Source organism: Carya illinoinensis, chromosome 10 (assembly GCF_018687715.1).
Source record: "Carya illinoinensis cultivar Pawnee chromosome 10, C.illinoinensisPawnee_v1, whole genome shotgun sequence".
Classification (NCBI taxonomy): domain Eukaryota; kingdom Viridiplantae; phylum Streptophyta; class Magnoliopsida; order Fagales; family Juglandaceae; genus Carya; species Carya illinoinensis.
Genome location: NC_056761.1, coordinates 29,294,437 through 29,307,767, shown reverse-complemented (window position 1 = coordinate 29,307,767; position 13,331 = coordinate 29,294,437). Strand labels below are relative to the sequence as shown.

The window sequence follows — 13,331 nt, the reverse complement described above, 5'->3', positions numbered from 1 at the left end:
TACAAGCTCTGCATCGCGTTGGCCGCGCCTAATCAACCTCTTTCAATCTACCAAGCTTCACTCCCTTTCCTGGTCCTAACATATCTCCCACAATTTGGGGGGAATGATAGTTGAGACTACCATAGTGAGATTTGAAATCTCAGCAAGTTAACAGAAAACTTTCACACAAGTTAATGATACATGTATGGCAGTAAATGCATGAATACATAATCAAAATAATAAGTAAGCATAACATAACTTGACATGTAACATAGTATGAACTAGCATAACTTGAACTGAATCATGAATTGAACTTGAAACTTGATATGACATGAACTTGATCTGAATAACATGAACTTGAAATATGACATGAACGTGAGATTGAAACATAACATGAACGTGAACTAGAGTCATGACTGAACATGAACTTGAACATAACATGAATGTGAAATACATGAACTTGAAATCTTATTCAATAAATAAGCGTGATTAATGAAAGTGAAATATGGGTGCTACACAGGTCCCATTGGACTATGTGTCCTTACCGATTACTACATCATAACATAGGTCTGCACTTGCTATGAGTGCGTTAATATACGTGCCAATTCACAGGTATCTGCACCTACTATAGACAAACGTATTGCACGTGCCAGCTTTCAGGTATCTACACCTGCTATAAATATACATACTGTACCTATCTCGTGTCAAGTATTTGCACTTGCATGTGTATGCATAACATGAAATTGAAATATATGGGGGCACCATCGGCATTAGTGCATTTCTTTGCTTCAGTGACAAGTTAATTAGGCTCTATTCGAAGCACGTTAACTTTACTTTGTCAATCCAGGATATTTCACACTAATTTAGACACTCTAGCGTAAACAAAAGAGTTCAACTATGATATTACTATTTTCTAGTACTTGGGGTCATGATAGATGTAAATAGACTTGACATGATTTGAAAGGTTGATCTCGAGATATACAAATTGTACCCGAGACGAAATATGACATGAAACAAAAGGACAGGATACTGACATAACGTAATATGACATGAACGTAAGATGAAAAACATGATGTACTTTGAGACAGAAACCATTTTGTAGCATGACATAGCATGTAATAGACAATATTTCATAACATGTCATAACACATAATAGATAATATTTTGTAATCATATATCTGTTGAAAAAATATAACCGTTTTAAAAAAAGACCGTCAGAAAATTTTATCCGTTTGAATATTATGAACGGTAGAAAATCAATATATAATTTTTTAAAAACAAATAAATATTCAAATTACAATTAGAATAAAATAAATGAAAGTGTCAAAATTAATATTTTAATAGAATAATGATAGATTTGTTGAACTTATTATTTGGTATTATTGAAAAGTGGTTAGTTAAATTTGTAAAAGTGAATTTTTTAATTAAATTTTGACTAAATTTTGTTGAGACCAGTGCTCTTAAGCCTCAAATATTTTGAGTTTTGCTACACATAAACTAACATACCACACTATATTTTATTTTTTTAAAAAAATTAAGTTTATTTTTTTAAATAATTGAATTATTTTATTTATTATTTATATACCAAATATTTAATAAAAAAATAAAAAAATATGAAGTGTGGAATTAAATTTTACATATTGTTTTAGGCCTCAATATTTTATTCGTAACTTTCCCTCACCGGACGGAAGTCGTTCATTGCTTCCCACTCTCTCTCTCGAGATCTCTCTCCCTCTCAGCCCGCAATTTTTCCAGTGATCAAGCTACGAACTCTTAGCCACTATTTCATTTCAATTTATCATCCGGTCCTCACGCTCTGTTTGGTCGCTATAGAAACCGAGGGTAGAGAATTCTATTTGGTACCGCAACTAATCTCAAGCTTCCAAATTCCTTTTTTTTTTCCTCCTTGTATTACTTGGATAATGATAATTAGCCTTCAGGGTTTGAAATTAATTTCCCCTAAAATTTCTCAGCTACCGAATGATAATTAATATTTGGTTTTTTTCTTTTTCATTTTAGGTCCCAGACTCAGAACATTTGTTTAGTTCAATTGACGTATATGATAAACCAGAATATTTGGCTTAGTTTTGCATCAAGAGTGTTATCGCTTCGATTATGCCGTACCATCTGTTTCTTAATTGGCTCATTGTGCTCTTATTTTCTACGCGAAGCTCTCGTTTTTTAGGATTTTAGATTTAGACATTGTTTGTTATACTTTGGGGGGCATGATATTTGATATAGGCCTTTTCAGGGGGATGGCAGGAGGCTTTTGGTTTACTTGTACATACGAGCATTAAGATCTCGTGTTGGGTTATTTTTATCTCAAGCCGTTCCTCATCAACGAAAGCCGTTTCACAGAGCAAAGACGTGTACGGGGCCAATAGATTTTTGGTTTGCGGAACTTCTTGTATATCTGGTCTCCCATGGATGAGGCATCTGGTTGCGCTTCAAGCCAAACATGGATTTGGGTCATTGAAGCTCTTGCAAGCTTCAAGGAAGTTGATGTTTCTATTTTACATGGTACTGTAAATTCAAATATATTTTTCTGTGAATTATTTTTTCTTAATCTATCCTTAAATGAAGGTTTGGGTAACTCATGCTTTCTTATTTCAGATTTGATTAAAATGGCTCCAGAGTTACCTGATAATTTGGGGAAAAACATGAGGGAAATGCTGGCTTTGAGATGTTTGGAGGTTTTATTTGGTCCTAGTAATGGGATCACAAAAGATGGTTGTTCCTTCCTAGCTTCAAAAGTTGGGTTTGATATGTCAAAAAGCTGTGAAGATGTTCTCGAGCACATAGTGCAGGAGGTAGTATTTTATCGAATCTTTGATAATAATTAAATTGGTCATGCTTTTTAAAGACATGGTATTTGAATCAACCTGGTTTCACATAGTTGATTGTCTCCTTCAAAATCTTTAAGCTCAGAAGTCCTATTTTAAAGTGAACATAAATATATATTGTGTCAGACTTCGTTATCAGATCTTAAAATGGCTGGACCAGAGCTGTCAAAATGGGATGCTCGCCCCTTTATAATCTATAAAAGAGCCTGTACACCTAAACTTGCCTTACAACAGGTAATTGGAGATTTTTGAAATTTCTCTTTCTCTAATATCGCATATTCCCCATTTCATCCAATCTCACTTTTCATTCAATATTTGGTTTGTGTGTTTCTTTATGCACAGCTGAAAGATTCACTTCTTGATGGTAGTCATCCTTATGCTGATTCTTTGAAGGTAAGGAGTGGATTGCCATTTACAAATGCAGGTGAAATAGTACCTGTGTATAATGGTAAGCACTGTGCCTTCACACAGAGAGTTAATAGTAGCTGTTTTGACACTCAACATATGGAACCGAAAGGGAAGATGATGCGTAGAATTGCCGAGGGTAGGAAAAAGCTACTGGAAAACAATTCGTGTACTGGGATTTTACTAGACTCCAAGAGGAAAAGGGATGCACTGGCTACTGAAAATATGGATGAAGAATTCCATCAAAACCGAAATATTTTAGATGCTTGTGATGATCCTAATATAAATGCCAAGAGGCAGAAGCAATTTGCTTCGTCCTCAATTCAGTCCAGAGAAGTGAGCTCAGTTCCTCTAAATGGAACAGAGTGTGTAGAGTTTCCATCTGAAAGAGTTATGCTGGTTGCTGGAACAGAAAGTTGTGGCTTGGCTAAGGATCAGATAGGAAGCCTGGAAGAAGTCAGGGTTGTAGGGGATAATCATGATCAGCGTACTACCTCCAAGAAATGTGGGCATATTGCTGATGATGAATTCAACCATATTCAATCAGAGATTCCTGATGTCGGTACTATTATACCTTCAGATATATCTGGAGATGAACCTTGTCAAAAGATTTCTGTTGATGAAGTCAGAGATGATAGGGAACAATGTGCTGAACTTAGAACTTCAAGTGGTCCTCTCTTCGTCAAGACTCGAGGAAATGAATCCCAATGTGACTATGAACATCAGTTTCAACTAAAAGCACAACGTTTTGCATCTCTCGATGGATGCAAGCAGAAGATCATCGCACATGAAGCTGAAGAGGATATGGACCATTGTTGTGAAGTAGGGACATCAAGTGATAGTGAGGGGTATCACAATGGTGATATTGATGTCTCCTTTGAGAAAAATGAGTTTTTGAGCTCTCGGGCAACAAACAGTTATGATCCATCAACTGGATGGACGTTCCAAGGTCTTTGTATGAAGTGTAACGAAGGTGGTCAGCTATTGGTATGTAGCACAAGTAATTGCCCGGTGATGGTTCATGAGAACTGTTTGGGTTCCTCACCCACCTTTGACAACAATAGTAAATTTTACTGCCCCTTCTGTGCATATTCCCGTTCTATTTCAGATTACCTTGGAGCTAAGAAAAAGGCCTCCTTGGCAAGGAAAGAACTAACTATGTTTTTTCGTATGGGTTTGGACCAAAATCCAGCGGAACTTACTGAAACATTGCATAGAGAAAAGCATAATCTTTCAAGGCAAAGTGGAGATGAGGATCTTCTCGTCAAAAGTCATGAAAATGGGTACTTGGAAGAGAGAGTAAATGGTCAGACTGGTCACGAATGGGAACATGCAAATGAAGTCAATAATTTTCATTGTAGAAGAAGTATAGATGATAAGCAACAAGCAGAACCTTCTGCATTATATGATAATGTCAATTCAGCATTTAGAGAGGAAGAGCCAGCTGAAATTACCAGGACACTAAATGTATTAACTGAAGAGAAAGAAGGGCAAGAAAAATTTATCCAAGCTGTAAGAGTGGTTGAAGGAGACAACCAAGAAGCAGCTGAGCATGATGGTCTTAATTCATCCTATAGAAGCACATATATTATTCCTGTCAATCAAAGTCCCGTGGAGGAAGAATTCCAGCAGGATGTTTTTGAGCAACAGATTGCTGACCCACCAGAGGAACCTGTTTGTGCACTTGATACTCGTGCAGATGGTGATAGTTTATCCTTTAGAAACACAGACGTTATTCCTGGAATCCAGAGACAATCAAAAGAACAGATCCAGCAGGAAGTTTTAGAGCAAAGGATTGCTGAGCCAACAGAGGCACCTGTTTGCGCACTTGATGCTTATGCAGTGGAAACTTCTGAAGAGGAAAATGATTCTATCATTTCGAATTATTTTATAAGATTCCGAAAGAAAGAGAGGCTTGAGTAAGTTGTTTATATGCCTAGTTGTTTATATACACTTATCATCTTCCCTTCATGTACTTTTGGATGTTAGTGCTTCTATCCTCCATATTCAGGAGCTGTCTTCAAGATTGTATTATGTTCTATGGTACACCAGTTTCATCTGGGACTCATGGTTTCCTCCCTTTCTACCCCTACGCACACTTCTTGGTTATCAGTAGCAGTTTAGCTTCCATATATTGGTTATTCAACTTATCCTTCATTGGTAATGAACCTTGATTTAATTAGCAGTACTTACCCAGTAAGTCCTCGGCTAAGGCGAAAGAAAGTTTCGTGGACTGCTGAGGAGGAAGAGATACTGAAGGTACTTATTTTTCTCTTTGCTTGCATTGCTCCTTGATGAAAACTTGTTTAACATTATAGTTTAACTTGACATTATATAGGTGTAATGCCCATCCTTGTAGTGGGATTTTAAGACATAGTTTTAGAAAATGAGATGACAATTACTAAAACTTTTAAAACTTTTTCCTTTAATTTCCAGAATAAAAAAAGATTCTATAGTTAAAATTTAAAACCTGTTTTATAAATCTAAAGAGAGTTTACAGTGAAATTCATTTAATTAAAATAAAAAGTTCTTTTACAAAATTGATTTCATACATTACTTAAAATGGCTTCTATCACCTTTTCCTTAGGCCATGTTCATCCTAACGGTTTGTCCTCATTTCATTTCTGGGTGGGGCACACAAAAACAAGATGAGTAGAATATTGAGTAAGCATTACTCCATATTGTAAAAATATATTAATATAGATTTTCATTCATGCATTTATCATATAGATTTTCATTCATGCATTTATCATTCCTCTACATACTTTACATAAAACATTTTCTTTCTTTGAAAACATTACAAGGTGAGGTTTTTCTTTAAGAATGTGTTCATTCATCATAAAAAAAACATTTTCCACCTTGTGCATTCCTTCATAAAGAACTAAAATGTTTCATACATCCAATTACCTTCCTCTGGCCGGTATACATTGTTACGCCCTGCGTGTTGGGGTTGGCCACCTTTTGGACTCGATTTCGCCCGTGGCTGTGGGTTGGAAATCCCTCAGGTAGGATGGTGCCTTTGGGTGCACTACCAGTGGAATTGATCTGGCATTGCAATCTCCCCCGCATTTTGGTACCATTCTCATTAAGTCATGTCCGTTACATATCTTCATACATTAAAACATTTATTTTCTTTCCTTTCATTCTTTTCATTTTTTTCATTTATCAGTTCATTTCAACTCATAAAACATCATTTAATAACATAAAGCATAAAACCTCATCATTTCGTTTCATGGAATAATAAGTACTACATATAACATCCATTTACATGCATACAACTATTATTGGGGTGCAAAAAAAGGGATTGCCAAAGAAGGCCATTACATACATATCCTTAAACATTATCTTATTTTTATAAAATATCGTTTCATTTCTAAAAAACATTTCCTTTTCTTTCATTGCATAAAAATAACTTTTTTCTTATCAGAGCATATTATTTTGTTTTCATAAAGAAGCACAATTCATTTTCATTTTTATAACATTTATAAAACTCTAGAAGAGTATGAACAATACTTACACTTGGACTCCATGCCATTTTTATTTCATGTAGTCCATTCATGTGCATGTCAGATGGCAATCTACATTCATACCCAACTCTTAGTAAATTCTCTTCCACATGATCTTAACCTCCAATTGGTTCTTTACTTAAAGTTCCTCTACTTTGACTAGTCATCGTCCAAATAATCTCATTGAACTAGATACTTGCATACTTCTTCATAATATTCTTAATTGTGCAAACTTACACCTCTAGGTGTTCATAACTTCCCTTTCATTACACTTGTACAAGTCACCATTTAATTCTTGAAGCATAACCATTTTCTTAAATCCTAAGCCTACTATGAACCTAAAAGCCCAACTTCATTTCTAACTAATAAAGTGAGCTCCTTTGCTTCATTTTATCTTCCAAACCAGCACTCAACAAGCCTACAAAGTAATCCCACTTCTCTATGAGATCCATACTACCAATACAATACCCTTTCTCCATACACATAAAATCCAATCCAACATCAACTCAAGTTCTCATTCACTTCCTTACATACAAACATATAACACAATCCAACAAGTGTACATATACAACCAACCAAAAATACACATTGGCATGACTTCCCAAGTTTCATCCATACACAATATATTCAAAGTACAAAGCTGTCCATTACATGCAACCAATCAAATTACACGTGTCCTACCCTTTTATCACCTAAGTTAAATATACAATCCATATAAGGTACTCATTTAGTCTTACAAACTCCATCCACATTCCACACATTTAATATATATACAAATCTGTCCACAATTTAGAAACCAACGCAATCACCATGCTTTTCAATTTCACTACAACTCCATCATTTAATCCCAACACATCAAGACAATCCATCTCAACCCAACTTCATATATTTATAACAAAATCTCAATACAATCAATTAGGAAGCATAATCCAAATAACCGAGCGTAATCATGCAATTGTTTTTTATAGTTTATAAGAGAATTTTATTCCAAGTAAATAGGCATAGCCCAAGTACACAGGATGTATACAAGTGAGTACGCCTAAATACAAAGCTAAAACAAAACACAACTAAAGCAAAGCATTACAAATGTTCCCATCTCTTACAAGATTTTTCACCAAAAAACTTAAAAGTGCTAAAGAAAAACTCCGAGTTCCCCCATAGAACATTCACAATCTTCAAAACACCTTCCATGCCTCTCCAAACATAGGCACCAAAATAAACACAAGGGGATCACCCTCCACACTTCTGCATTGCCTCTACTCCCCACTAGACCTTGTCAGCAAGCCAAGAAATCCACCACATGCATAGGCATCACTCAAGCAGCGCCTACCCTTGTAAAAATCTAATTCCACAACATCGTCACCACCTCGCAATGAAGAAATAACAGATTCTCCATCCTTCTTACACATATAACACCAATCAACCACCAATAAACCTCTCTTCCTCAAATTGTCCCTGCTTAATATTTTCCCAAGAGACAGCAGTCAACAAAAGGAAGCAACCTTGCTAGGCACCTTTGCCCACCAAATACATTTCCAGGGATAGTCTTTAGCTCCCTGACTAATTAACACCTTGTAAAAAGATTTCACTGAAAATCTGGAATTATTAGCTTGCACCCACAGCAGACTATCCTCCCTATTCTGATCAATGTTCATGTCATATAATCTTCCAAAAAAATCAGATACTTCACCCACTTCCCAGTCCAGCACATCTCTGTTGAATTCCACATTCCAATGTAACATGTTATTAGAAAACTTATAAGAATCAGTCACTGCAGCCCCTTTATCTCTAGCAATCCTAAAAATATTAGGATATACATACTTAAGAGCTGAATCCTCGCACCAAGTATCATGCCAAAACTAAATTTTTGTCACATCCCCCCACTTTGAATTTTATGTTTTTGACAAAACCCCCCCATACCAACCGAGGACTTCCACCATGCACCCGTTTTAACTTCATTTGTACGTCAACTCCCCCACATCATCCCATATTTAATATCCACAATTTGTCTCCATAATGCATTAATCTCGTTATGGTATCTCCAAAGTCATTTCCCAAGTAAAGCTAAATCTCCACATGAAACCAGTTGACAAACCTTATTTCAACTCAACAAATGAAATTTTCTTTCCTCCCCATTACCATCTCACAAAAAATTCCGAAAACTCCTCTCTATTTTTTTTGCGACCCCCGCAGGTAAAGGAAAAAGAGAGGAAATATATAGGGAGGTTAGAAATGTACTTTTTATCAAGGTAACTCTTCCCCTTTTGACAAATAGAGCCTTTTCCAACCAGCTAACCTCCTCCCAATCTTCTCAATATCCCCATCTCAAGTAGAAATTGATTTGTGGGGAGCACCCAAAGGTAGTCCAAGATATCTCAAAGGTAAAGAAGCTACCTTACATCCCAATATATTAGCCAAATCAAAAATATTCCTGACGGCACCCACTGGAACAATTTCAGACTTAGATAAATTAATTCAAAGTACTAAAACAGCTTCAAAGCATAGCAATAAGTCTATCAAAGCTCGGGGATGATCCTGATTTGAATCACTAAGAACTAAAGTGTCATCTGCGAAAGTAAGTGTGAAACTGTAATGCCCCCTGTGAGTCATCTCCCGCCATAAATCCTGACAAAAAACTCCCTTCCGCGGCTGCTTCGATCATACGACTCAAAGCATCCTTAACTAATACAAATAGTCATCTGCATAATCATACAATTACAACCACTTCTATACTTGATCATCAAACACAAATGAAATTAAAGATTAAACATTAAATCTGTCCAATGCATACCACAAACACCAAGATACACACTATTCATTTATCACTTGAGCCCAACCTAAATCCATCACACAACCATTGTTCATGCATGGCACACCCAACATACTCAAATCTGTCCAATTCTTTCAAGAGTGTCCTTGTACAATTCTTATACTACTTAATAGAACTTATGCACCTCCAAAATATTACCATCTTGCAATATACATCATACATACTTCATACAAACATAAAATGCAAGAAAAGCAATTTGAACACAATCTGTCCAGCCACTTAAAACAACATACAGTTGGTTTTTCCGGCTTCATACACACACCAACAACAATCCCAATCAACATCTCACTTCAACATCTAGTATCAATTTACATTATTCCACTCCACCCTTCCATATACACAACTCAATCAATAAAATATGCCACATGCTTGCTGCCCATGTAATTTAATCTAAAAAAATTTCACATACTCCATCCGTCTAGCACTTGAGTTCAACACAAACACATTACACAACAATATATAACCATATAAACTTCATTTTACATTTACTATGCATAAAATATGTCCAATCAACCTTCACAAACACCTCACTCAATTTATAAGCCTTTGGGCAATACATACATACTTCCAAATTACAACCCAACACAACACAAGCACACCTACTGCATAACAAGCTCCAAATCAATCTATCACTTCCTCAGTTTATCACAACCAAGACATTCGATACAATAAATCCATCAAATTCTTCGACCTCATGGCCCACATGTACATTTAAATCATAAACCATTGCATTTAAGTAAAAACCCAACTAACTCTTCAACTAAATCAATATACACATAAATTAAACCCCATTATCCATTTAAACCCAATAAACAACAACCAACACAATCACATGGTTCCCCAATATCCCAACCTTCACAAATAAGTAATCACATTCATATATTTATGATTCTAGCAGTCGGTTTCAAAAGTATGGTTATTCATGTGGCTTCCATTTGGGGCCAATGGCTTATAGTTTATATAATTGAAAGGTTGGTATTTTTCAGTTATATAATTATTATTTATATGTACTGTAGCAAGGAGTGGAGAAATTTTCAAACACCAATGACACAAATATTCCATGGAAGAAGATTTTGGAATTTGGTGGTGATGTGTTTCTTCGCATTCGGACAACAGTAGACTTAAAGGATAAATGGAGGAACTTGTGCAAAGTGGGCCCAAGGTGTAAATGAAGTTCTGTCGGAGATGTCAACCCAAAAAAGAACAAAAACGCTCAATCTAAGAGTGGAATTAGCTTTGCTAGGATCTGTACAGAGATTGATGTGTGGTTCATTTTGTTGAGCACTTTGAATCCCATTGTGAGAATGACTGGTTGTTCTATGTCAGAGTATAATCAGATTTTGGGTGCACAGGCTTTGATTCAACCTAGCACGCCCAAGTCCGAGGAAGAGTGGAAGGAAGTCAAGAATCGCAGAAAGGGAAAGAGGCGAAGACAGTGCAATAATAAATTAATATAAATATAGAGAAACTAATATAAAGGTATGCTAGTTGCTCTGGGAAAAAAAAAAAAAACTCATCCTGATCAGCCAATAATTCCTGTAATAGCACCCATCTCAGAATATGCTTCTTTAATTAATTGTTTCTTCTGATAACTTGCAGGAAAGTTTCGTGTTTGGAGTGTCTGGGGCATTGCAACGTATTGTTTCCTCAAGCAAAAGGTTAGTGGGTTCTTGGAGAAACACAGGAAATCAAACATACAATTATTTCTAATTATTCTATAAGATTCCGAAAGCAAGAAAGGCTTAAGTTGTTTATATGCCTAATTCATGTTTCTATATACTTATCATCTTCACTTCATGTACTTCTGTATGTATGTACTTCTACCCGTCATGTTCAGGAGCTGCCTTAAAGATTGTATTATGTTCTATAGTACACCAGTTACTTAAAAAAAAAAAAAAAAAAAAAAAAATGTTCTATAGTTCACCAGTTTTATCTGGGAGACTGGCACTCATGTTTTTCGGCATACTTTCAGGATAGAGTTTTTAAGTGCAGAAGTTTCTTTAAAAATTCTATTATTAAAATTTATTTATTGTTTGGTAAATATGTATTTAAAGTGTTTTTAAAATGTGATTTATAAAAAAAAAAAAAATACAGTATTATCTCTTAAAATTTTTTAATTTGGTGCTTTTTAAAAAAGTGGGCTTTTAACCTGTTTTTTTTTAATAAATGTTTTGAAGCATTTTTTTTAGTGAATTTTACAATATACTAATTTTTCTTTAAAAGAGTTTTTGAAGTGTCGAAAGCAATTTTTAAAAATGCCAAACAATTTTTTTAAATTTTTTGATGTCAGAAAAGTTTTGGTAGGTGTGAGAGCATATAAGCATTGGAATAGTTATATCACTGGGCAAATTTTGCCTAATATCACATTTTATTTGTGCTGTTCCATTTAAAACTAAATCCCAGATTAGATTATCCGATTAAACTCTATATAATAATAAAATGTTATATATTTTAAACTTTTTATTGTTATTATTTTGGTCAAATCTTACATGCCTACTAGTTATATTTTGTAATCAAATAAAATATATTTTATTTCAATTATCATAATTTTGACGAGCATTTTTCTAATTGTTTTATAATTAATAATCTATCACTAATATAGTTCATTATAATTAAATTATTACTTTTTGCTTATATTTTTCAAAGCAAACTAATCGATAAAGTCTAAGCACATATTTTTACCCATATCAGATTAAGAAAAATAGAAGAATTTGTATTTGCCTAAATCAATTTTGCACAAGGAATGAGAGATCAAGATGAAAAAAATAACATGACCATTCAAGAGAAAAAATAAGATTAAAAAGTGGATGGCAAATCTGGTCTGGGTATCCACTCGGGTTAATCTGGGTTATAACCCGAGATGGTATTCGGATGAATTTGGTTTTTTAAAATTTGAAAATCTAGATACTCGCGTTGTACCTGAATTTTGCAATTTTTTTATTTATTATTTTTATTTATTTTTTATTTTTAAAGAACAGTAACAAACCAAAGAGAGAAAGGGCATGTATAATTTTCCAAATGAACAATATTTTGGGACAACAGAATACTGACACAATTTTCAACAGCGTTGTCAAAAGAAGATTGTCTTCTATGTTCTCCCACAAAGAGCAACGGAAGTAGTTACATTAGACCATTTTCAGTATCCAGAATTGTGTTTAGAAAAAAAGTTTTGCTACATACAAGTACAGTCATGCACTAATCTATGTACCAATATTAATTTATTCATACTTAAAATTTAAATTAATATTGTTTTTAATAAAATTTACTTTTTGACCAATCACATCACATTGGTATACGGATTAGTACACAATTGTGCTTGTAACTATATTTTTCCTTAGAAAAAAGAAAGTGTTCTTTCTAGTTGCTAAAGGATTATTCTCAAATCATTATTGTCAAAATATTTCACTTTTATTCTTCTTAAGGCTGTGTTTAGAAAATGAAATTGTCAATTCATTTCAAACCAATCATTGATGGACTTATTAATTTTTCAATTTTTCTTAAAAAGTTAAAATCTATTTCAATCCAATTTATACATTCAAACATATATCTTAACCTATTTACATTCAAATAATATCAATAGGACTCACAAAATATTACTATTCATAGATTAATTCAGATTTTTGAACTTCAACATCCAAATGTAGCCTAAGCAGTCAAGCTATTTTTCCTTGAACTTTAATCTATTTCCTCCCTTTGTTAGTGTCAAAGATCTTTAACTTATGGTATAACCCACAAGCTCAGTTCCAAATCAAAACGTTAAACTGAAAA

The 13,331-nt window shown here is 34.3% G+C and overlaps 1 protein-coding gene across 10 annotated transcripts; it reads left to right on the top strand.

Annotated features, from left to right (window-relative positions):
- The first annotated feature begins 1,642 nt into the window (after nucleotides 1-1,642).
- Nucleotides 1,643-11,435, top strand: LOC122279095. Of its 10 annotated transcripts, none has more exons than XR_006229459.1 (9): nucleotides 1,643-1,838; nucleotides 2,231-2,499; nucleotides 2,593-2,789; nucleotides 2,949-3,056; nucleotides 3,165-3,215; nucleotides 3,294-5,146; nucleotides 5,411-5,486; nucleotides 10,580-11,042; nucleotides 11,163-11,435. XR_006229459.1 is itself a non-coding variant. In XM_043089436.1 (8 exons), exons 2-7 carry the CDS (start codon nucleotides 2,403-2,405, stop codon nucleotides 11,018-11,020), a joined length of 2,562 nt encoding a protein of 853 aa, XP_042945370.1. In that variant the 5' UTR covers nucleotides 1,643-1,838; nucleotides 2,231-2,402; the 3' UTR covers nucleotides 11,021-11,042; nucleotides 11,163-11,435. The 10 variants fall into 10 exon arrangements, 3 of the variants coding, with proteins under 3 accessions (XP_042945370.1, XP_042945369.1, XP_042945368.1); XR_006229457.1 differs by having other exon boundaries at nucleotides 3,165-5,146; nucleotides 10,580-10,725; nucleotides 10,890-11,042; XR_006229455.1 differs by adding an exon at nucleotides 1,999-2,099 and having other exon boundaries at nucleotides 3,165-5,146.
- Nucleotides 11,436-13,331: the final 1,896 nt, after the last annotated feature.